The sequence below is a fragment of the Prosopis cineraria genome, unplaced genomic scaffold, assembly GCF_029017545.1.
Source record: "Prosopis cineraria cultivar Desert tree isolate PC_DT_omini unplaced genomic scaffold, ASM2901754v1 PC10, whole genome shotgun sequence".
In the NCBI taxonomy this organism is placed as follows: domain Eukaryota; kingdom Viridiplantae; phylum Streptophyta; class Magnoliopsida; order Fabales; family Fabaceae; genus Prosopis; species Prosopis cineraria.
Genome location: NW_026555341.1, coordinates 16,622,493 through 16,647,881, shown reverse-complemented (window position 1 = coordinate 16,647,881; position 25,389 = coordinate 16,622,493). Strand labels below are relative to the sequence as shown.

The following is a 25,389-nucleotide window of genomic DNA, read 5'->3' as shown; positions in this document are numbered from 1 at the left end:
ATTTTTAAATGTCAAAAGAAGTTATTTGTGCATAGTTGCATGCGCACCCACATATATAACAGAAAATTTATGCATTTAGATTCAATAAGTGGCACAAATATGCTTATTGTCTTACATGCCACAATAACAATTGTTTGATTTAATTGAATGACTATTAGAAATTTTGTCATATGATACTTAGAAAACATCTAATCTCTCTCTGTTTTTTTTTTTTAGGGATGATGTGTGTGAGGAGTATTCTAATCATGAGGGTTATTTTGAATTTTCACGGGAAAATATATTATGATAATTTTCAAGTATTAATGAAATCCAATTATTATAATTGAAACATTCATTGGGTGAGTATATTTAAGTCACTTACTAAATCCAAAAGTTAGAGACTTATGCATAATTTACTATTAATTGATATCAATAGTAATATGTGTGTGTGACTCAAAATTTAACATTAATAAGTAGCTCAGAATTTAAGAATTAAGTATATGTATATCCCTTTTAACTTACTTTTTTCTTATTGTTCATAACTATTCTTTTATTGTAAACAATTTTATTTGAGAAACGGTTGGATACTAAATATTAGCATTTATTCCAACAAGAATTCAAATATTGGTTTGGCATGTTGTAAAGGACTAGCTTATTTCATGAGACTAGACCAATCCTCGTTGATTGTGCCTTTAACTCACTTTAATTATCAAGACATCTTTTTTGATAGAGTTATTAAGACATCTTTTCTATTGTTAGAAATTTAAAAAATTATGCTACACGTACATTTCTTCTGTTTTGAAAATTCCTTTTTGTCAATCAACCAATCAATCTATGAAGGTTAAAGCGATCATGAGGGGAAAAAATAGATCAACCGCCATATAAGTCCCTCCAACAAGTCATTCATTCATTTCATTAATTTTGGTTATGACCATTTAAATCATTATTCAGTGGCGTGTATGTGACTCGATCCCTTCTCCTTTACTCAATCCTAACGCTTTTAAATTAACTTCTCTCTGCTTTTACGGGTACACTCTTTGAACCCAACTTCATTATTTTTTTGCTTTACTCACATCATTACTCATCTACCTCCAATTTTATACCGACAAAACACACCCACACAATCCTAAAATTAACACATCACATCTTTACACACACACACACACACACACACACACACACACAGAGCGCGAACGAGAACTAGCCAGGAAGAGAATCAAGAGGGAAAATGTTTTTGGCCGGAGCTGAAGAACGACGCGAAACCGATAAGAAGCAGCGTGGTGGATGGAAAGCCATTGCTTATATTCTAGGTCTCTTTTCTTTCTCTTCTGTGAATGATTTTATATATATATATATATATATCTGTGTGTGCATGTGAACGATTGATTAATTACAGGGAATAAGACGTTTGAGAGGCTGGCAGTGTTTGGGCTGCTTGCGAACTTTCTGGTGTATCTGACAAGGGATCTTCACATGGATCACGTTTCTGCTGCGATTATTGTGAGTTTATGGTTTGGTTTCTCTAACTTTGGACCTCTCATTGGTGCTTTCGTCTCTGATGCTTATGCTGGTCGATTCGCCACCATCGCTTTCGCTTCTTTCTTCTCTCTTGTGGTATGACTTCTCCATCTCTCTCTCTCTCTGTCGCTCTCTGTCTCTGTGTGTGTGTGTGTCTGTGTGTGTGTGATACTTTTTTGGACCACTGTCTATATTCGTTTGATTGATGATTAGAGGTTTCTCAAACCAGACCCTCACGTTTCTGTTGTGAGTGATGACTCTTCACTGATCTTTTGAACCATTCTATGCGTTTTTCCAAGTTTTTCACACCATACTTGTGTTTTCTGATAACACCTTGTTTCCTTTTTTTAATTTTTTTTGGTCTAGTTTCAACCTACATATTTCTCAGTTTTTCTTTATCCTATTTTTTATTTAGGGTTGAGGTGTAAAAATATTTAAAAACCCTTCTCTCTTTTTTTTTTTGCTCCAAGGGCTTATGATATATTTAATTAAGTCAACAATGTTATATGAGCATTCATTAATTTTATAAAAACAGACGGGGAATATTGATCTCTTCTATAAAAATTAATGGGGATCTATTTACTATCATTGACTTGCGGATGCAAAACCTCTTGGGTAATTTTACCTCTATGCATCTTCCTTAAAAACAAATTATCTCGCATATATAATTTTTTACCTTACTGATAAAAAAATTATGGAAGAATAAAATTGAAAAAAGAATAATTAATAGCCTATCACTTTATGTAAAGTGACCTATAAAACTATCAATTTACTGTGAAAGATGAACTTATATACGGGAGGGGGAGTATAGGCTAAAGTCATTGCAAGTGACCTTTTTATTATTAATTCTTTTCAGAGTTATAACAACTTTCTGAGTGGTTTGGAAATAACTGACACTTTAAAACATTAATTTTGCAAAAGGTCATTTTTTTAAAAAAATTAATTATTAACTTTGAGAATATAGTGAACTTTTTTTGACACTTTTAACTTAACCGAAAATGCTTGCATAATGAAGTGAAGAATTAAATTTCAAATTTAAGTAATTAAAAATAAAGTTATTAAAGTTTATGAATGAAATTAAAACTTAATATAACACTTAACAACGAAAAGTATAATTTTTTCCTTTTAGTTTTGTTTTTAAAATAACTACCATATTAGAATTTTCAATAAAACATTATCAATTATATAGTTAAAATTTAAATTAATGTCTGAAACTATTTTTTCTTTTTTCTTTTTATCAAACTGAAACATATTTTATCAAAATTTTATTATATAGGCATTGAAGTGTGAGACATAACATTTAGTAGTTTTTATGCTCTTTAAAGCATAGCAGGACTTTTATGTCATGTGCAGAATTTATTTTTTTTAATATCAGAATAAACTCTTTTTTAGTTTCAAAATAAAGTTCTCAACATTTAATTTGTATTTTATTCCGCTAGCCTTTTTAACGATGAAATCACTACTTGTAATCATAATTTTACTCACGTAATAGACTACATGAAAAATAAAAGCACGATCAACAGGGATCATTGTAATTTCTCCAAAGACAGGTTTCAAATATATAAGTATGTATCAATCTAATTTATACTCCCTCCATTCAAAAATGTAAAGCATTTTTTTGAGGAGTTAGATGTTTAAAAATGTAAGGCATTTTTAATTTTTCGAGATATAATCATTGCTTTTTAAAAAAAAATGCCCGTATTGATAATGACTTTATATTTATTATTAGGTGTTTAATAGGATTGAGTATAGAAAAATAAGATTAGTTTAAAAATAGGTAACTATTTTTATTGGAAGCGAGATTTGGTTAAAAATACTTACATTTGTCAACTAAGGGAGTATATGATATAAAATTCACATGCAGCAATATTTATAGTCCATAAATAATATACTCACATCATATTTTACACTCTAAAAAGTCCCACAGACTTAACTCTAATTTTTTTAGAAAAAAGACTTTAATTTCAGATTTCAAACAATTCATAGACGTGATTTTTCTCATTTAATCACAAACACTATCCAATCCACTTTCACACAACTCAAAGTCAAAGAGAAACACTCATCCGCACAATTTTTGTTTTCTTTTGATGATATATATACATATATATATTGGTTCCCGTACATCTGTCATTCATTATGCGCTTATCCTTCCTCAGTTGGATAAGCATTAATTTTGTTGATACACAGTCACACATGCACTACACGCATTGTTTATTACTTTTGCATACCCTTAGGTAGTTATGGCGTTTACATGAATAGAATTAGTGTCAGTATTAATTCAGGTGTATGAAATCATTTACATCCACTAACATTTAAAACACCAACCGATGTCTCAAAGTTGGTGTAAATGATTTAGTCCACAGTATTTAATGAAGTGATATTCAATAAAAAAAAAAAAAAACCCACTCCATTCCAAATTACAGGGCATTTTAATTTTGAAGAAGTTCCTTTATCCCAAAATATAAGACATTTTGGATAGATTAAGATTTCATTAAATACATTAATTTTAATATTACCTTCTTTCCCTCTATAATTTATTTCCATCTCTTCTTTTTTCAATATATTAAATTATGGGTGCTTTTTGAAAGTTTATATTTTTATTTTGAAAAGATAAGGTTGTTAAGTGTATTTAATGAGGTTTATTGATATGTGAGATTTTATCTAAAAGTGTTATATAATTTGAGATAGAGGGAGTATCATAGATATTACTTAATCCAATCAAAATAAGTTAGCAAATTTTATAAGTTTTCCCCCTTCAAAATACTCATATATATATATATATATATATATCACTTTTAATTTGAGTCATGTTTGATACGTTAATTAGTTTTCCTTGATTAGCCCTTGACTACATTCAAGAAGTGAGAGCTAAAATTATTCAATGAGTGACTCGTATATAAGGAAATTGTGCAACCTATTGGAAATTTTATGAATTTAATAGAGGCAATAGTGTAAAGCATTGAAATTTATTTGGACAAATTTAATGAGTAAATTAGTCAACATTAATTTTAACTCCTTTTTATGTTGCGTATGTAGTCAAATGTAACTTACTCCATTGATCCTTATTATAAGTCATACTACTACAAAAAATAACAATATTCAACAGTTATTTTAGATAATATTTAACGGTTATTAACTGTTGAGTAATCATGCTAAATATTTTCTGAACCTTTATTTAATGGTTTTTAACCGTTGAATATTTAACCTTTATTAAATGGTTTTTTTATTCAAAACCGTTGAATATATGGTCATGGGATCTTTTTTTTTTTTAAATAACTGCAAGAGAATATGCAATGGTTTTTATTTAAACCGTTGCATATTCTTAGTATATTTAATGGTTATACATTTTAACTGTTGAACATATAGCCACGGGATTTCTTTAACTACAAGAGAATATGCAACGGTTTTTTCATAAACCGTTGCATATTCTTAATATATTCAATGGTTAAAAATTTAGCCGTTGAATATATAATGTCAGATATTCAACAATTTTTAGATATAATCGTTGAATATTTTGAGTTACTTTTTTCCTGTACATGTTTTACATTTTTAATAACCCCCTACATTGAACATTTAAAAATATAGTATCCAGCACACCTATAACAAAATTTCAACACCAACAATATTATCCTATATATAAAATGATGAAATTTACATGGTGCATTACTACGTAAGCTATGTCCAATGTGAACTAGCTTAAATTAAACCTATAAGTGGCCAAAATAAAAATTCATATTTCAAAAAATTGACCAAGTAGGTATAACTATATGTATGTCAACTTTAAATATATACCAACATCATTTATTCCTTCACTGTTGCTGGTAGTTATAGCTAAACCACACTTGAAAAATGCCACGTGCTAGCTCTTCAAGGACTTCTTTCACTTGAGCCTCAGTAAATGTGTCACAATATGTATCCTCATAGTACTAATTGCAAAAACAACAAACTAAAGTCATGTTAATTACTAAAAATATTAAATAATGAAGAGAAGGTTAACAATATATATATATATATATATATATTGTCTGGAAGAGTCTCGATAGGAGCGTGTTGAATTATGTCCTTCATATATCTCATGATAGTGTACCCATAATCCCTAGCTTTGTCATGTTGTTCCAAGCACTATGATCACACATTGGATTAAAAAATCTGATCAGTTAATGACATGATATGACTTATATTTATGTTATAAATACACAATAAATGATAAATACATATACCTTGGTAATTGTCCATGATGTTGCTTTATCAAGGCGACCGTTGTAACACACAAAAATTCTTTTTTTTTTTAATAATTTAACTCAACCATAGTTGGGTTACAGCCACCCAACACATTTTTATATCAATAATTTCGATATAAAATATTTTATAATTGGCTTCAACTCACACACTATAATATTTCAGATAAATTTTTACCTCCCACATGCCATTAGGCTAAATCACATTTGTCCATCCTTATACTCCCAACAAGTAAACTAAATCACATTTGTCCATCCTTATACTCCCAACAAGTAAAATAAGCAATTTAGTCAATTTTCAACACAAGCCAATTATTTGGCCTTATAATCATGCCATTTTAACCAATCCAAAATAAACCAAATATTAAAATTACAGTCATCCAAATTGTACCAAAAATAGAAATAGTTTGAAAGACATGATTACATTTATATATTCATATAATTGACAATAAATAAAAAGCCCTAATATTGGCAATATAACACATTATAAATCATAAATTAAATACCCAAAAGAGACAGTGGATCTATACCACTAAGCCTCTGGGACTCCTCCACGTGTCACTCGTGGCTCTTCTCCTGAAAATTGTTAACCACATAATGAGACTCAAAAGTCCCAGTAACCAAAGCCAATTTATGATAGTGTATACAAACAGTTAAGTGTGTGCTTACTAAGTGAGAATTAAAAATAATATAATTCCAACAAATATAAGAAATATTATAATAAACACAAACAACCATCCTTATATCCCTCCATTAACCTCGAGCCGTAGCCCTCACTCGGTACTAAATTACCCGGCCAAAGGTAGATTAGCCCGAGCCCTTACAAACCACCTATTGAGCTCCAATAGGGGCGTACCACGTGGCACATAAATACAACAATAATAGCAAGTCTCCCCAACACCTCCCACAATAATCAAATAAATTTATAATAATATTGCACAATTATATAATATTACAAAATTTATAATTTTCTCAATAATCACCCAATTAACATGAAGTAACACTAATCACAAATTAAAAGCATGGTTACCTTGTGGCTTTTTCAATAAATTATTCCTTAAAATTTCTCTCTCACCACATCTTCACCAGTAATCTACAAATAACATATTATTTATAAATATTAGTTTCAATTTTTACCTATAATATTTCAGATAAATTTTTACCTCCCACATGCCATTAGGCTAAATCACATTTGTCCATCCTTATACTCCCAACAAGTAAACTAAATCACATTTGTCCATCCTTATACTCCCAACAAGTAAAATAAGCAATTTAGTCAATTTTCAACACAAGCCAGTTATTTGGCCTTATAATCATGCCATTTTAACCAATCCAAATAAACCAAATATTAAAATTACAGTCATCCAAATTGTACCAAAAATAGAAATAGTTTGAAAGACATGATTACATTTATATATTCATATAATTGACAATAAATAAAAAGCCCTAATATTGGCAATATAACACATTATAAATCATAAATTAAATACCCAAAAGAGACAGTGGATCTATACCACTAAGCCTCTGGGACTCCTCCACGTGTCACTCGTGGCTCTTCTCCTGAAAATTGTTAACCACATAATGAGACTCAAAAGTCCCAGTAACCAAAGCCAATTTATGATAGTGTATACAAACAGTTAAGTGTGTGCTTACTAAGTGAGAATTAAAAATAATATAATTCCAACAAATATAAGAAATATTATAATAAACACAAACAACCATCCTTATATCCCTCCATTAACCTCGAGCCGTAGCCCTCACTCGGTACTAAATTACCCGGCCAAAGGTAGATTAGCCCGAGCCCTTACAAACCACCTATTGAGCTCCAATAGGGGCGTACCACGTGGCACATAAATACAACAATAATAGCAAGTCTCCCAACACCTCCCACAATAATCAAATAAATTTATAATAATATTGCACAATTATATAATATTACAAAATTTATAATTTTCTCAATAATCACCCAATTAACATGAAGTAACACTAATCACAAATTAAAAGCATGGTTACCTTGTGGCTTTTTCAATAAATTATTCCTTAAAATTTCTCTCTCACCACAATCTTCACCAGTAATACAATCTACAAATAACATATTATTTATAAATATTAGTTTCAATTTTGAAACTAATAAAATAATTCTAATAATAGAATTAAAAATATAACATAATTCCTAATCTCAATCTTAATACAAATCTATAGTTAATACTATTAAGTATAATTTTTAACTCCTCTTTTAATTATCAATAAACATTGATAATCTAAAAATCAAATTTTAAACTAATTTCTATTATCAAAATTTTCTTTTTATTTTATAAATTCGTACCTAAAATACCCAAAAATTAAAAATTAAGTCTCTAGCTTAGAATCATAATCCTATAACCATAATAATTCATTTCTCATCCCAAATAATCATCTAAACCTCAATAAATCAAACATATATTTTCAGATCTTGTTTAGAATTTGATCCATAAGCCATAAATTCAAAGATCATTAACAAATTTATACTCTATAACATTTATTATACTACTGACAACCTCAAAAACCATATTTATTCAACATAAATTCATCCCTCTTCCAGATCTTAAATTTTCTACCACTACAAACTCAGAAACTAAAGAAGAAGGATGACTAAGAAAAATTTTAGAACACTTACTTAGTCTTGAAAAGCTTAAAATCACACCCTAAATATCCTATTAAAAACTCTTACCTTAAAAATTTAGATATTTCGCACCGGTGACTCGCATTCTCTCCGCCTCAGCTCGCGCGCAGGAATGAATGAGGAAATGAAGGAAGGTGAGTTTTTATAAAAATTCAGTGGGTCCCACATTTTTTTAAATTATTTCTCTCTCTCTTCTTCTTTTTTTTTTTATTATTTTATTATTGTTACTGTTGAGGCGGCGGACGAAGCAAATTCGTTTTCTTCTTCTTCTTCCTTTCTTTCTTGTTTTCACACCTTTTTTTTATTATTATAATAATAATTTAATAATATTATTTTATTATTATTTTTTTTATTTTTTTTAAATTATTTTTTTTTAAATTTTCTATTAACCCAAATTAACTATTAAAATTTATATTGGGATGTTACAACCGTTACCCATTATTAGTTATCGAGATTGCTGATTGACCTTAGTGCAGTACATGACAATGGCTCTAAGATACAATAGAAAAGTTGATATGAGAAATATGTATATAAGAAGAACAAATTATATATATATATGCACAACAGTTAGTTAACTTACTAATTAATCATCTCTATTATATGCAGTCTGTTGGTAGGATCACCACCTCTAATAGGGTCAAGATACCATGCTCTTTCTATAGTTGGATTGATCACAAGTATCATCTAATGCCCTCTATGATAATGATTACAATTAGGAAGTGTCATAATTTAATTTGAAGAAAGTAAAATATCATAAAATGATTTACTCTTCACAATAAGGTGCCATGAATATTTTGTTCTTATTAGCACCATATTGCTCGAAGTATTTAGAAAGCTTTTGAGCTATTTCTAATCCTTACTTAGGACTCATTGTCTCATCGCCATAAGGAGAGACCAAATGGGGACTAATGAGAATAACCCTTTCTGCTACATCTCTTCCAGCAAGCATGGTGATGTACAGGTTTCTTAAACAATGTCAACATAAATTGATCAATAAATGACTAAAATATAAATATTGGTAAATATCTAATGTAAGGTTTTAGAAACGTACATCATATGTAAGTTATACAAAGTAGTGGTTGCCTGTGCATGGTTGAATAAGTCACTCAAAACCTCATTGTTGACCTGATCGATAGACTCTGGATCTCCATACATTGTTGTAGGGAAAGGGAGCATTACTCTTTCTTGCATCTTTGTATAAGTCTTAAGCAACTTTTGGTGCTTGTCTGGTGTAACTAATTGACACTGAGGTGTTGATTGAGAGGCTTTAGGCACATGGGTTTAAGGGAGAACCTTCAGTGCATTATTGGGAAATGTGATGGACTCCTTGAATTTGTTAACAGAGTTCTTATCATTTCCCCTCTTCCACTTATTATTCGTTAGTGCCTTCATAGCCTTTGGTGCTTGCTTGGCCACAAGCTTATCAACACGCTAGTTTTTCACACACACACACAGTTAGAGATCAACTGCAAATAAATTTCAGTTATGAATTTAGATGTTATACCTTTAGGGACGACATTAAAATATGTTTAAAATGAATTGGCTATGCTACAAAGCTATAAAGGATCTACTACTGTCCTCGCATCTTTAGTGAGGTGAGATATATCATAATTAGGCTTTTCAGCCATCTTCAAAGAAACCTTGACTGTCCCTTCAGGGAGAATCTTTTGAAGCATGATTTAGCCAACAATATTGTATATTGTCCCAATGCAACCGAACTGCCATCCTCACCCAAACAATCAACATCAGCCTCACCCTAACAAGACAAACTTATTACATAATATGAATAACATTACCATGAATAAGGCTAGGAAAATCAATATTATTACCTCAGGTAGGAGCTGAGATGAGACTGTGCAACTGTCATTCAGCTAGCGCCACTCAGTAGAAGCCCTAACTTATGCTGATTTAATAGCATGTCAATAAGTTTAGATTGCTATTGTATCTGCTGTGACTATGCTTGTATCTGTTGCTTCTATTCTACTAGCTCTTGCTTCAGTTCTAAAACCTCAGCAAAAGAAGTAGTCTTTTTACAATGCTTGTATCCCTTTTTAAAGTATTCTTTCTTTGTGACATCAAAACCGACGCCCCAAACACAACCAAGATGGTCAATATTCCCCCAATACCTTCTCAAAGATATCCATGAGCAATAAGAGTGCCTACTGATGTCTCTTGAGTCAAGCTCTCCTGTGAAGCAATAAAAGTAAGGTAAATAAGTAAAAACAAATAATTAATAATATTATATCGTTAACACTTACTATTGTATCAACAATCGCTTTTGTTTTTAGATTATCAATATTGCCTTGTTTGTTCTTTCGAGCCTCAGTCCAAATCTTGCCATGAGATATAGAACCCTCTGGCACTTGCTCTTTTTCAATCAAGGCCTTTTCAACACCCGCATACCCCTTATGCCCAACCTTAAAAGTGTATTCATTCTTCTTCGCCAACTCTTTGTTTTTGGTTCTTAATGCCTTTAAAAACACAAAACATGACAAATAGTTGAAATAAATGCCAACAAAAGCAACAATATTTTGATAGAATAATAAAAATAATACCTTAAACTCTAGACTACGGCATGAGTTAACAAAATATTTCCATTCATTCAAATTTACAATCAGCCTAATAAGGGGAGGAACTGTGTATTCAATGCCCTCCACATTGGGGTTTTGCAAGAATTTACGAGAGATAAAACTTCTAAAAGCTTGAAGGGCTGCCTTGATCTTTTATAGGACATACTTCTTGCTCCTTTCCTCAATCTCAAATCCCAATTGCAAAATAAACAAGTCAACTTGTGAGAAGAACATATATCATAAACAAGTTTAAAATAATAATCAAAGTGATAATATCTTACCGTTATAATATTCCATACCACATCCCTCATTGCGGGAGTTGCATTCCTCTATTACTTTAAATTAATAGGCACAAAAGACTTCGCTACCACCCTAATATAACTGATGAAATTATTACTATCAACTACTTGATTTTTATTATTCCACTTGATAGTAAACTTCTTGCCTTCATTTCTTGCTTTTGTCACCTGCTCCATCACAACCAACCCCTTCTTTAGTTGCTTTTCCTCCTTATTAGTCACATTTTACTTGCTATCATCATTTTACTTGCTAGGAGTACTAGATTTAGATCTAGTATCTAGATGATCGCCCTCAGTAGTCATTTACCTATGAAGACATCAATAATCAAGATTAAATAAAACAATAATAATTCAAACAAGAGCAACATCTTAATAAGATTAAATCAAAAATATCAAAATGAAAAAATAGTAAGTCAAAAATAGTCATTTACCTATTTATTTCGTTCTTTTCCTTTTTCTTGTCCTAACTACTTTTTAACTAATTCTTTCTTAACTTTAACAGCTTTCTTCTTTAATTGAATTGATTTCCCCTTCTTAAAAATCTAAACGCCCTCATTGTGATCATGTCTTACGTAAAAAGCACTATCTTTAATATTGTCTAAGCCATTATTATTTTCAAATGATGTCCCATGAAACGGATCAACATCAACTTCATCATTTTTTTTGTTTTACTCATTTTCATCACTTTTTACAACTTTCATTTCTTCAACTTCCATGTGACTCCACAAAACAATAGACCATTCCTTATCAACAAGATCATTGACAAGATCATTGACATAAAAAACTTGTTTGGCTTGAGATAGATAAATGAAATGATCTTCTTTATACCCTTCCTTCTTTAGATTCACCCTAATCAACATAAAGTCATTGACATCTAACCCATTATTATTTTCAACCTACTTGCAATCAAAGATCGAAATTTGAAAGGACATATAATCCAACTCTCAAATATGCTCAATTACCTTAAAGTAATGCATTCTAGCATAGGTGGGTTTTTTTATCTTTTGCATTGGAAATGTGCATGCCATCAGCTATGGCAAATACACCACTATTTTGCATCATGCTCTAATCATCGTGTTCTTTCATGTAAAACTTATACCCATTGATAATATAGCTCATGTAAGAAAGGACATGCTTGTTCGGCCCTAGTGATAATCATCTCAATCTATCAGGAACTAAATTAGGATCGGCATTATACTTCCCTTCTGTATGCTCTTTCAACTAGCGTATAAATTGTTGATCGTGTAGTTTGATGATCCAACCATCTAATCAATAAGGATTCTACCTCTCTAGCTTTGCTTGGTGAATCTTAGCATACTCATCAACCTCTGGAGAGTTGTATAGCACAAAAAGGTGTACTTTTCTCACTAGTCACTTGAGATAGTGACAACTTTTCTTCTTGTTCTCCTTTCTATACATTCTTTACCAACAACCTTGAATTCTTTAAGTATTGACTGCAAAAGTAAACAGCCTTTTCATTAATATATTGTTCAACAATGTAATCTTTTAGTCGACTTTGACTTTTAATATAACCTTTCAATACTTTCATGTGACACTCAAATGGGTACATCCATCTCAAATTAGCAGGACCACATAATTGTACCTCTCTAACTAAATGTACTATTAGAATGCAGGAGGGGAAAACATCTCCATCTGGCATAATGTTTGCACAATTCAATTTTGCAACCTTGGCAACTTGTTGGTGTTAATTACTTTACTATAAAGACACTTGAAGTAGCATAACTTTGCAATTATAACTCCCACATTATCAGGTAAAATACCATGTATGGCCACTAGAATAAAATTCTCCATCAAATCATGAGTCTTTAAACCCTTTAGCTTTAGATCTTTCATTGAAACAAGAATCCTAACATTTGAAGAGTATCCATATGGAATCTTGACTGTAGCAAGAAACTCACAGAAACTTTTCTTTTCTTTTCTAGATAATGTATCAGTCGTAGTATGAAGAAATGTACAAGTTCCTTTCTCTTATAGTGTTAATTTTTCTATTATCCCTATTGCAATCATGTTTAACCTTGCATTAATGCCATCCTTGATCTTTCTTAGAATATTAAGCAATATTCCAATAAGATTATCACAAACATTTTCTCTATATGTACTAAATCAAGGAAATGTCTAACATTTAAGGTCTTCCTATATAGCAACTCAAGGAATACAGACATTTTCTTCCACCCATTTGTTCCAACATGCTTCGCAAATTGTTTACCAAATTCAATATCAACATCTTTTACCTTCTCAAACAATTCCTCACCAATCAACTACTTTAGTGCCCTTCTTTCTTCTGATTTCCTATCAAATGATTTTTTCTAACGACGATATTGATGTTTGTTACCTGACCATTCGTGATACCCAAGGTACACGTTCTTCATACCATGTTGCAACCTTACTGAATGTGTGCCTTCTTCATAAATAGGGCATTCAAGTTGTCCTTTAATGCTATATCCTGACAAATTACCATACTCTAGAAAGTCATTGATTGTACCAAAAAGCATGGCTCTCAAATTTAATATCTCTTCTCTGTAGGCATCATATACCTACACATCTGTCCCCTATATTAGCTTTAAGTCTTCAATAAGTGATTCCAAATAAACATCTATGTCATTTTCAGGCTGCTTTGGCCCCAAGATTAGCAAGGACAACATAATATACTTTCGCTTCATGCAAAGCTAAGGAGGCAAGTGATAAAACACATTTGTTACCCACTTTTATTTGTCAATTAGGATCTTTTTATTAATAATTTATCACCTTCAAGTGCACACATTGCATTAGATTTGGAATTTTGCTTAAGTTTCTAGGTTCAGTGCACTAGGGGTATTTTGGTCCAAAAAAATAAAATTTTGAGAAAATGTACAAGAAAAATTGAAAAAGTGCATTTTATGTCCAGTTGATGAGTGGTGAGATTATATTTTTAAAATTCATTTTAGTTTGAGAGTAATTAAATAAAAAGTCAACACTTTCTTAAGTGTCTTAGTTTGTCCTAGTTTTTGGTTTAGCTTTATGTGAAAATTTTATATAATTTTGTGCAGCCTAAAACTTGGTTAATTTAATAAATTCTCCCTTCTAATTATGAATTTAATTTTGGACATGAATTAGATTTTATTATATCATATGCTCTTTAATTGAATTATGTGATTTATGTGACATAGGTGGCATGTGACTTGTGCATCAATTGGGCAATTGAGGTCAACACTCCTTGAAATCAATGGCTGATGGTTTGTACGTGAATTATGATTATTTTGAGGGATTAAATCAGCCTAAATGATGTGGATGACACATGAGAAGTTAGGCACACATTGGAATCATCTACAAACCAATAGGAAGTTGCTACCTTGCAAGTGTGACAAGGCTCCCATTTACATTTTAATTTCTTTTTATTTTTTTTTAATTAAGCTTCAGCTGATGGGAAACACCAAGGAGCATGCCATTTTAAGCCCTAAATAAGATCCAACACTGATCTCATTCATCTTCCACATTCTCTCTCTCTTGTTCATAGTGTTCTTCATTTTCTCTCTTTTGTTCTTCATTTTTCAGCACCCTAACCTCTATTTTCAGTCACCAAACCTCCATAAAACTCATACCATTCTTCTCCTCTCTTTATTTTCATTCCATCCCTTCCATTTTCACAAAGATTGAAGCTCATTTCCATCATTCAAGAGCTATGGAGTTTGGCCTTCACAAGCAATCACTAAGGTTCTTGAAGATGAAGATTGGCTAAGTTTCTTTGTGAAATCCTAGAGAGATAAAGATGGAGGATGAGTCTTGAGCTTCAAATTGGCTAAGTTCTTTTGTTTCCTATCCTCTTCTCTTTTTACTAGATGGTTAGATTCCTTAATCTAGGGTTTAATCATCTTAGCTTATAAATTCTAATTTGAATTTGATGTTGATGTAAAGAGAGAGGATTGTTTCATTCAATTTCTTCTTTGGACAACCATGACTGAATTTTGCCACTCTTTGTTTGGCACATAATCTTGTGTTTTTAATTAGTGAATTTCTTGTGTTAATATTGCATAATCTTATGGTGTTAATGCTTGTGTTGTTGAGTAGCTTGACATAATCTTGTGGTTGCTCAATTTATATGTTTGACCATGGCTGTTGAGAGAGGATTTTGAGTGAATCACTTGGCTAATGTCTTCACCAATTAGTTAATTGAACTAGGGATTTTAATCTAAGACCTAGGGAGGTTAGCTAATTAGGTTAATTGGCTTTGGATAATTTTCTTAAGTCATGACAGCTTTAGTCAAAAGGAAAGGGAAGCTAAACTTAGCCTAATCATGAGAAGATAATGAATCCAAATTCAACTAATCTCTAGGGTTCCATTATTGTGAAAAAGGAAGTTCATTTCACTCACTTTCACTAGTATTTTAATTACTTGCATATTAGGTAATTAGTTTAGATAATTAGCTAGGTAACTAAATTCCTACAAACTTTGGTTGATTTATTTCACTAGATAACTTTCAATTAGACTTAAAACCATTCCTTGGGAGATGACCTAGGGTTGGCCTTATATTGCATTAGGGTTAGTTTTAGTGTAATTTTGAGGATAAGCGACTAATTTCCTATCAACAAGTTATAAATGACCATCATCACAGGCCATATACTATAGGTACTATTCTACATTCCATGCGGGTTCATCCCATTGGTAGATAATGTGAGATGTAAATTCCTATCTTTTTTTCTGAACTCAGGGTACTTCTAGTCAAACCTTGTCCATTTAGGAGAATCAACTGGATGCTAAATCTTGTCATCTTTAATTCTCCCATATGCATGCTAAGTTAGATTCTTTGCCTCTTGACGTATGCTATACAAGCGCCTGAATCTTGAGATAATAGAAAAATACCACATCACCTTCTTTGGACTCTTCCCATTCTTTATATAACATGATGCCTCACACTTAGGAAAATGGGTTAGCTCTTCATCTTCATTCCTAAACAAGATGCAATCATTAGGGCAAGCATGTATCTTCTTATAACTCAGGCCAACTGTGTGTAACACCTTCTTTACATCATATAGCCGACTTTGAAGCTTGTTATTCTTTGGTAGCATTAATCTGATTAGAGAGAGCAAGCTTCTCGCTAGTATCACTCTACCCACTTGTAGCTTTCAAGTTGTATAATTTTAACACAGTGGACGATAAAGTGAACTCAGTACAACCCTCATACAAAGGTGTCTTTGCATCAATTTTCAACTTCTTCAATTTCTTTGGAAAATTTTTGAGTTCCCCTTCCATCTCATTGGCTAATTCTTCAAAACATCAATCAGCCTCATATGCACTTGTGTCAGAATCCGGTGATGATGAACAAGTTTCTATATATGCCTAGCTACTATTATTCACATCTTTAGGTATCTCTCTATGCTTCACCCAACATTTATAACTTTGATCAATTCCATACATAAACAAGTGAAGTTCACATATTTCAAGAGAAACGGACTTCACATTACCACAGCTTAAACAAGGGCAAACAATTTGCTCGCGTTTTTCTGTATTATTCACTGCAAACTTAATAAAGTCTGTCACCCTATCCCAATATTCTTTGGATAGACAGTTAGTAGACATCCACTCCTTATCCATAATTAATGCCCTCATTCAAGTAAGATAATAAAGATAGAAAAGCGTTCAGTGAGTACAAGTTGATTATTTTAAAAATTTAAAAAACTTTAGTATCATAACGACTTAAATTCAATGTTCCTTGAGCCTTATTCTCTATTTATACTAATTTAATCAAACTAATTATTAAACTACTTCAAAGAAAGCTCACACTTGTTCTAAATAATCACAAAATAAAAATTTAAAAAAATTTCAGCAGCATAACGACATGAAATTGAGCACTTCCCAGTCTTAATGCCCTCTTTTCACAAATCCAATATTAAAATAACAAAAAATTCAAATCAACATAAATAGATCAATCTTAGGTCAATTTTAGAACAAAATACTATAACAACTAAAAGGTTAAGCAACCATGTAACATAATAACTATAATATATAAAGATACAAGTCCAATTTCCAAGCTCAATAGGCAGAAAAAGGAATCAAATAACTAGACAAATACAATATTTAAAAAAAATTGAAAAGCATTGCGTAAAAGTGACAAGGAACATGTCTACTAAGTCAAGACATATATCTTATTGTTAATAAAAAATTAATTTATCTTAATAAACTAAATAATCAAAACCTAGCGCATATTAAACTGAACATTTAATAATCACAAGACAACCACATATTGGAAAAAATTATTTTATCTTAAAAACATGTTTACTAAATTTTGTGCAAAACTAAATATCTTAAAAATTAGTTTATCTTAATGAAAAACATGTTTACTAAATTTTATTCAAGGTTGTCCCACCACATATTGAATAGAATTTAAATAATTAAAGGCTAACCAAACACTCTGATCTTCTCTCTTGTCTTTTGTAGAAACAAACTACTAGGGGCATGAAATAATAAAATCAATCAACAAAATATCACAATTAAATCTCAATACAACCCAACAAATTGTCACAAACTCAAACCAATCCAGTCAGCTAATCTAAATTCTAAGTTCAAAATCAACGTTATCAACCTCAGCAACTTCATCTACATAATGAGATAGAAAATGAGATAGAGAACTACCATAAAAATCACAAAGCAATAGTGTGAGGCTGCTCTTGATAGAAGAGAGGATGAGATAGTGACAACTTCAGGGGCAGATGGTGAACCTAAAGGATTGAGGGCTAGTCAATATTGACAGCGAGAATAAATGTATCTAACCTGCTCTCAAGAAGAGAAATAGGAAGAGGAAGAGGAAGAGAAAAATGAAGAGGAGCTTTTGAGGAAAAGGAAGAGGAAGATGAAGAGAGTTTGGCCAAAAATGAGTCTCAGAAGAAGAGGAAAATAGAGGAAATAGGTGGCAGTTATGACTGATACTTAGAGAAAATGACCAAAAATGACTATAACTCTCTTTGCTTGCAATTGTGCTGATGCTAAGAGGAAATAAGTGTTGACAAGATATAGGCCTCGGAAGAAATGGGTTTGCTCTACTCTCATCTCACTCTCACGCGCGTCCCTGTACTAGCTATGCATTTAATCTTGCTAATGGAGAAGAAGCAAAAGAAATGAATATATTCAACAGTTAGAAAATTTACTTATTGAATATATTATACCCAACAGTTAAAGTGAAACAACCGTTGAGTATTAATATCAAATACTCAATGGTTATTTCATATAATCGTAAGGTAATTTAAAAGAAAATTAATAAAAAAATAATTTCTCAAATATATATATTCGAATAATATGTATATTATTTTGCTAAAATATATTCTAATATTATATAATATATATATATATATATTATTTTTCTATATACACACACATATATATATATATTCAATGTTTAAATTCAAATAAATGTTGAGTATTAAGATATTAAAAAAATAAAAATTAATTGACTCAAGTCATATATATATTCAACGGTTTAATTTAACATTTGTTTAGTATTTAAATCAATACTCAATAATTTTTAAATTTTAACTATTGAGTAAGAGGTTGAGTGTAATTTGCTTATATACTCAACAATTATATTAATAAACCATTGAATATTATCACAAATAACAGTTTAATATGTAATTTTCTCTTTCCCGCCTCTCAATATATAACATGTTTAGTTATAACCGTTGAATAAATATTGTTATATATATCTTAATTTTTATACTAGTGTCATTTTTAACTACCTCAAGTAACCAATGAGAGTTAGCTAAGTTATTAAATTTTTTGAAAATATAATATAGTTTCAATTTTATCCCTATTTATTAAATGAAGAATTTTCACATTTGCATTACATTCTTTTTAATAATTAATGAGTTTAAATAAGGTAATATTGAAAAAAAAATTATTGTCCTTATCAAATACTCCCCCCATCCCAAATTATAAAACACTTTTAAACAAAATCTCACATACTAATAAACTTCCTTAAATACACTTAACAACTTTATCTTTTTAAAATAAAAATACAAATTTTAAAAAATGCTAATCATTTAATATATTAAAAAGAGAATGGAGGGAAATTAATTATAGAGAAAGAGAAAGGGCAAATTTGAAATTAGTGCACTTAATAAAACTTTAATATACCCAAAGTATTTTACATTTACATTTTAGGATAAAAAAATTTCTTCAAAAATATCAGATGGAAGGAATATCTTACATTAATAGGATCAAAAAATTCTTTTAGACGGTAGCGTATGATAGATACCACACCGAGTGCATATCTTAATTTGACTAGAGGAAGCACTTTCTACGGTCCTTGTACTCCAAAGCGCCTCATGGAAACCAATGAAACATGATTTAACTTTAACCATATTAATTTTATTTAAAACAAAATATAATTTATAATTTTACTTCTATTTATTATATATATATATATATTCATTGAAAATTATTACATTCTCCCATTCTCTAAATTTTTTTAATAAGGGTGACATTGAAAAAATAATAATAAACTCTCTATAATGTGACTTTTTTAAATAAACAAATGTTCCATCTAGTATGTGCTTTAAAAAACAATAGGATGGAGTATTAAAAGTCAAACTCAACTTTAAAATTTTCCCTCCCCTCCCCTCCAACCAAACAATACCTAAAAGGGAGAATAAAAGGGGGAAAAAGAACTGAAATTGATAGACTTATTTAGAACTGCAAACATATGGTAAAATGAATATTATATATGCTAATTTTGAGTTAATTAATGAATGAAGTTTACATAATTAACCAATAGGGAAATTTTTCACGGCAGGAAATCATATAAAAACGAGATGCCTGCAGGTTCAAGAATAATGACTTATCAATGGTACTTCTCACTCCCCTCGATCCCTACTAATAAGGCATACATCTAATTACCTTATTAGAATTAATAACAGATGATTAAGTTATTAATTTGTCATAAAATTTTAATTTTACTTTTATTTAAATTAAAATTTTTCAAATTTACATCACATTCTCTCTTATAATAATTAATTTAAATAAACATAATATTTATAAAAGAGTTCAGGGTTATTTGTACTCCTCAACTTTACTCAAAAGTCATTCGTGATCCTAAACTCAACTATAGATCAATTCTATCTTTTAATTTTAAACATTTCCTACCTTATCACCCAGCCATTTTCTCACTATTAATATTACATTTTTTAATATTTTTTATTATAAAATATTGGAGTTGCTATGGTACCCATTGACTCTTCGAATAAAAGAGGAAGGCAAAAGTAACCCTTAATCTAATAAAAATATTTAATAAAATAATGGGATCCACTAATAACTAACTGAAATTAAATGTTTTTAACGTCAAAATAGTAAAGGAGGGAATCTTTAATATTGAGGAACAGAATTGGTGTAATGTCCACTACCTGACATTACTAATATTACACACTTAAATGAACTATGGTAGTTAGTAGTCCTTAAACCTTTGAACTACCAATTAATCACAATTATAAAAAGTATAAAATTTCATTTTTGAAAACTGAGATCCCAAAAATCCTTTGAAAAGTTAGTCAAACCATTCTAAAATATGTATTTATATACAGCGAAAGCATTTAAGAATGCATAAATACCATATACTTGAAAACAGGGCCAAAACAGTAATTTTGCCATTTTGAGCCATATGTTGCAACATGTGACTCATATACCGTGGCATGTGGTATATAGCCATAGGCCAACGTTTTGTGCTATGCACCGTGACAAATGTATCAAACTCTATTGTCATAATAGCACAGTTCAAATGAATTTCTAGTGTGCGCCATTTTCACATACGATATCTGATTGGAATAATTCAAGTACTCACACAAAGCTTATTTCAAAATCTAACTAAAACATAGGTTCCATTCCAATATGATATTCCATTTAAAAGTTGAACACTCAGATACAACATGATCATTTTATGTCATTTTCATTCACACAAGCGTCCCAAAATCAAACCACATGTCATTAGTCAATTTTAAGGGCTTAACCACTTCTAATGGGACATTTAACACCTGATTGAATAATCATATCATCAAATATACAAGCACATTCAATTTTGGCCATTAAATTGCCCTTATCACACATACCAAGGCTATTTCCACATTTACACACACATATATACACATTCTTGGCCAAATTACATGCTCTTATCACTTCAAACACACAAACATGCACTTGGGATAGTATCTTAGCCCTACAAACAAAATTCATCACAAATAACACAATTACATGCCCCAAGGTTAAGTTATGCATATTCAAACACATTTGGCCATAAATAACATATTTCTAAATTTTAAACACAACTTGGCACTTATATCAATATCTTAGCCCTCTCACATACATGTCACGCATGTTCTTTAACCTTAAGGCTAAAATACTCACACACTTTTAAAAGTGCAATCAGATTCACATGTATGTATTCCTATAACAGCTTACAAATATATTAATATTTATAACTATACAATTTCATTATACAATCTCAAAAGGGAGTAGTAGTCTCATTACTCATGGCCCAGCTCTTTCCTTCCACTGCTTACAACAATAGCACCTGTAAAATTGTAACCACAAGATGCGATAAACATCTCACTAACTAGAATAATTCACACCTATCCATTAACAAAAATAATTATAAACAAGTAAACAAAACATCACTTTTCATTATCATTTGTACTGCATAATATATATACATACACTTATTCATTTCCATGAACCCATTTTCACACTCTCCATGATCTCTAATCTATCCAAACCCTTGCATCTACCTCCGAATGAACCATATACTACCTACCGGATCATATTTATATAGATAGATCCATCTTACCTTCTATGGTAGAACCACTTAGCCAAAGGTATTCTGTCCTACTTTTAGATTACAATTCCCTCTATCACACATGCAATCAGGGTGTCATAAATTCCAACTCTGCACACTTTGGTGTATTAAGAAGCTAAAATTATGTAATGATTGCTCGAATGTCTTGTGGTAACAGTCTATTACATCTATGCTATACTAGATCTCATAGTGTCAGTCGATCACATAGATTTTCACACTCCACTAATTCGAGTGAACTCCCATCCTCTCATGATCATGCATTCTCACACACATATATTCACATTTCTCAATTATACACATACACATAATGATATAATAATCATTTCATTGGAAATCACTTTCTCAAATAACATTATAAATCTCACTTTTAATACAAAATCATGTAGTTTCCCAAAACATATAAATAAATCAAATCACATAAAAAATTACTCATAAATAATTAAGCTAGCCAACAAACAAAATGAATTATTTGATAACCTCAACTCTTCTATTTTTAACAAGGTTGCCTCTGATACTTGTTAAGCTATCAGCTTCCTCTAATTTGAATCATATACTTAAAAAAATCTATTTGGATAGTTGTTCTAGAAAATTATATATAATCATTAGAAATTTAAAAACTTGATTGATAATTTCTCTTAGAACATGCTTTCAGAACTAAAGATTAAAAAAAAACTCGTTCGATTAACTTTTTTATATAACTAAAATTGAAATATATTTTTATAATTATTTAATATCATATTGTAACAATGAATTAATTGAAGTGTTAAAGAACATTTTTTCCCTTCAACTATTCATGTAAAAGCATTTAGTATCCTAAACTTTTTGGTGGTACAATGTTCCCTTTCAACGATTAAGATACAATAATATTGCATGATTTTACTGTTAACAAATGTTAATTTTAACTATTAGTTAACTTAAAAAAATTGCAGAAAATGACTTAAAATTGCAAAAAAAAAAGATTGACCAAAAAAATTACAAATAAAGAACTCTATAAATATTAATAAAATTAAGTTTCCTAATTATAAATAACTATCAAGAGACAAATGTTATTTTTTACCACGTAAAATGCAAAATATCATTTTGACCAATCTTTGATAGTTTAACTATTATCAAATCATCATTGTTGGTAACAATACTGGTAATTATAATTAAAAATAATATATTTTTTAATAATATCTTATTAAAACATTAACATTTAATTATTTTTATCTGGGTTATTGCCGGCAATATTAAGCTGATAATCACCTGGTACTTGGTCAAAATGGTATTTTGATATTTTATGAGTAAGAAATAACATTAGTCTCTTAGAATTTTGTGTAATTTAAAAGGCTTAATTGATATTAATTTTTTATAAGGTCAATAATTGTAATATTTACAATCCTTTTCTTTAATTGTTATCGGTCAACTAATGGTCAAACTTAACATTCTTAACTGTAAGGGCAAAAAGCACTATTTTCAAATATTGAAGAGGGATCAATGCTACAAAAGTGTTAATATAGGATGCCTTATATAGGATAGGTGTATGCACAATCATCCCATGTGAGGAGGTAGAACAATGGATATTTCTGTTAGATTTTCTCTCAAAAAATTTAGCTAAAATTCGCAGGATTTTTTTTTCCTCCTAAAATGTTTTGTGAGAAACAATTTCTCTTGGAATCATCCAAGAGTAAATGTTTCTCATAAAATCATCTGAGAGAACTTCTCTCAAAAAATTCGGAGACATTTCTCATGGAATATATTGAAAGAAATTTTATGATAAATTTGGATAATATATTAAAATTTAATTTTATTCCCTCCAATCACTTCCCACATGTGGGCCACATTGTGCCATGTCATCGATCATGCAAACATCCACATCATGTTTGTATCTATTTTACAAATATATTTCTTACCTTGGAGTAGGACCCATGACCTTGGTTATACTTTTAGTGCCTATTTTTTTGCCTGTTGAGCTACAATGAATTTGATACCTTAAATTAGCAAAATTAAATGTATATTACTAAACTATACATTTTATATTACTTTATTAAAAAAATAATTTATAATATAGCATATTTTAAATGATTTTAATTTATTTGACATCAAAAAATAATTTTGCACACTTTTTCACAATTTAATCAGTAATTTTATAAATATTATTTAATTTAACTTGATTTAAAATTAAATTATATTATTTTTAAATATTTTTAAATTTATTCAATTTATTTTTAATTTATATTTTACCAATTTAATTTTCTAGTTTGTTAAAAATATCTTTATAAAATTATTTAATAAATTTTAATTATGTTTAAATTTTAATAAAAATTCTTTAGTAGTAACAATTTTTGTCATTAAAGGGAAATTTTGACAAAAAAATTTTATTCAATAAGTGGCCAAAATGTTTTGCATACAAAAACAAAAAAAATTGTCCAGCAAGCCTATAAAAAATGTGAACCAAAACAATATGCTGCACATTATTATTGCAATCAATAAGAGTAAAACTTTATGTTGTTTTTTAGAGTCACATAATTTTTATATATTTTAAAACCGAATAAGTTATATATTATATATATATATATTCAATCATATAAATAATTGTTCTCAATTGGAAAAGTGAAAAATAATGCAATTTAGTTCTATATTTAAATTTTTTAGCAAACTTTCTTATACACTATAGATGTCAGTATATATATGAAAAATTAATATTAATATTAATATATGAATCATAATCATATATTATATAATACTCTAACATAAATCATCTCTCTCTATATATAAATAATTATTAGTTTATGAACATTATTTCATGCCTCCCACATCTACTCCCTAATTTTTTTCTTTCTAATTGCATACAAGTATCTTCCTACTAGAAGTAATCTTGTTTGATGCATGGTTAAGAACTAAATTGGGGCAACTTTCCAAGTAAGGATTTAAATCTTGATTTATCATATTGTAACACTCAACCTAACCCCTTGTAGTGTCTTCCCCCTCTTGTTTTACAATCACTTTTGTTACATTTTGGACCATCGCATTTAATAATTTAGATAATATGAGTATTGTATAAGTAATATAATATTATATATATAATGTATTTTATAGTTTCTCCTAAAAGAATATGAGAGAAATTTGGAATTTTCTCTCGATAAATTTTCAAAGAAAGTCTCTCTCAAAAAGATCTCAAATTGTTCTAAGAGAAAATTTTAAATATTTTGAGAGACACTTTTCTCTTAACTTGTTATGAGAAAAACATTTCTTGGCTTAACCTGAGAGAAATTCTCTCTGATCAATTCGAGATAAAAATTCTCTTGAAAAAAA

The 25,389-nt window shown here is 29.7% G+C and overlaps 1 protein-coding gene across 4 annotated transcripts; it reads left to right on the top strand.

Moving 5' to 3' along the window:
• The first annotated feature begins 1,154 nt into the window (after positions 1 to 1,154).
• On the top strand, positions 1,155 to 15,227 carry LOC129321214 (protein NRT1/ PTR FAMILY 2.13-like). Of its 4 annotated transcripts, XM_054966906.1 has the most exons (5): positions 1,155 to 1,289; positions 1,376 to 1,593; positions 8,459 to 8,531; positions 13,896 to 13,961; positions 14,434 to 15,227. In XM_054966906.1, exons 1-4 carry the CDS (start codon positions 1,208 to 1,210, stop codon positions 13,955 to 13,957), a joined length of 435 nt encoding a protein of 144 aa, XP_054822881.1. In that variant the 5' UTR covers positions 1,155 to 1,207; the 3' UTR covers positions 13,958 to 13,961; positions 14,434 to 15,227. The 4 variants fall into 4 exon arrangements, with proteins under 4 accessions (XP_054822881.1, XP_054822885.1, XP_054822883.1 ...); XM_054966910.1 differs by lacking the exon at positions 8,459 to 8,531; XM_054966908.1 differs by lacking the exon at positions 13,896 to 13,961.
• The last annotated feature ends 10,162 nt before the right edge of the window (positions 15,228 to 25,389 follow it).

Excerpts from the sequence above, each read along its gene's own strand:
- LOC129321214 (XM_054966906.1), top strand. The coding sequence starts at position 1,208 with ATGTTTTTGGCCGGAGCTGAAGAACGACGCGAAACCGATAAGAAGCAG. Across the intron at positions 1,290-1,375 it reads AGCCATTGCTTATATTCTAG|GGAATAAGACGTTTGAGAGG; the intron begins GTCTCTTTTCTT and ends GATTAATTACAG. Across the intron at positions 1,594-8,458 it reads CTTCTTTCTTCTCTCTTGTG|ATATTTCGCACCGGTGACTC; the intron begins GTATGACTTCTC and ends TTAAAAATTTAG.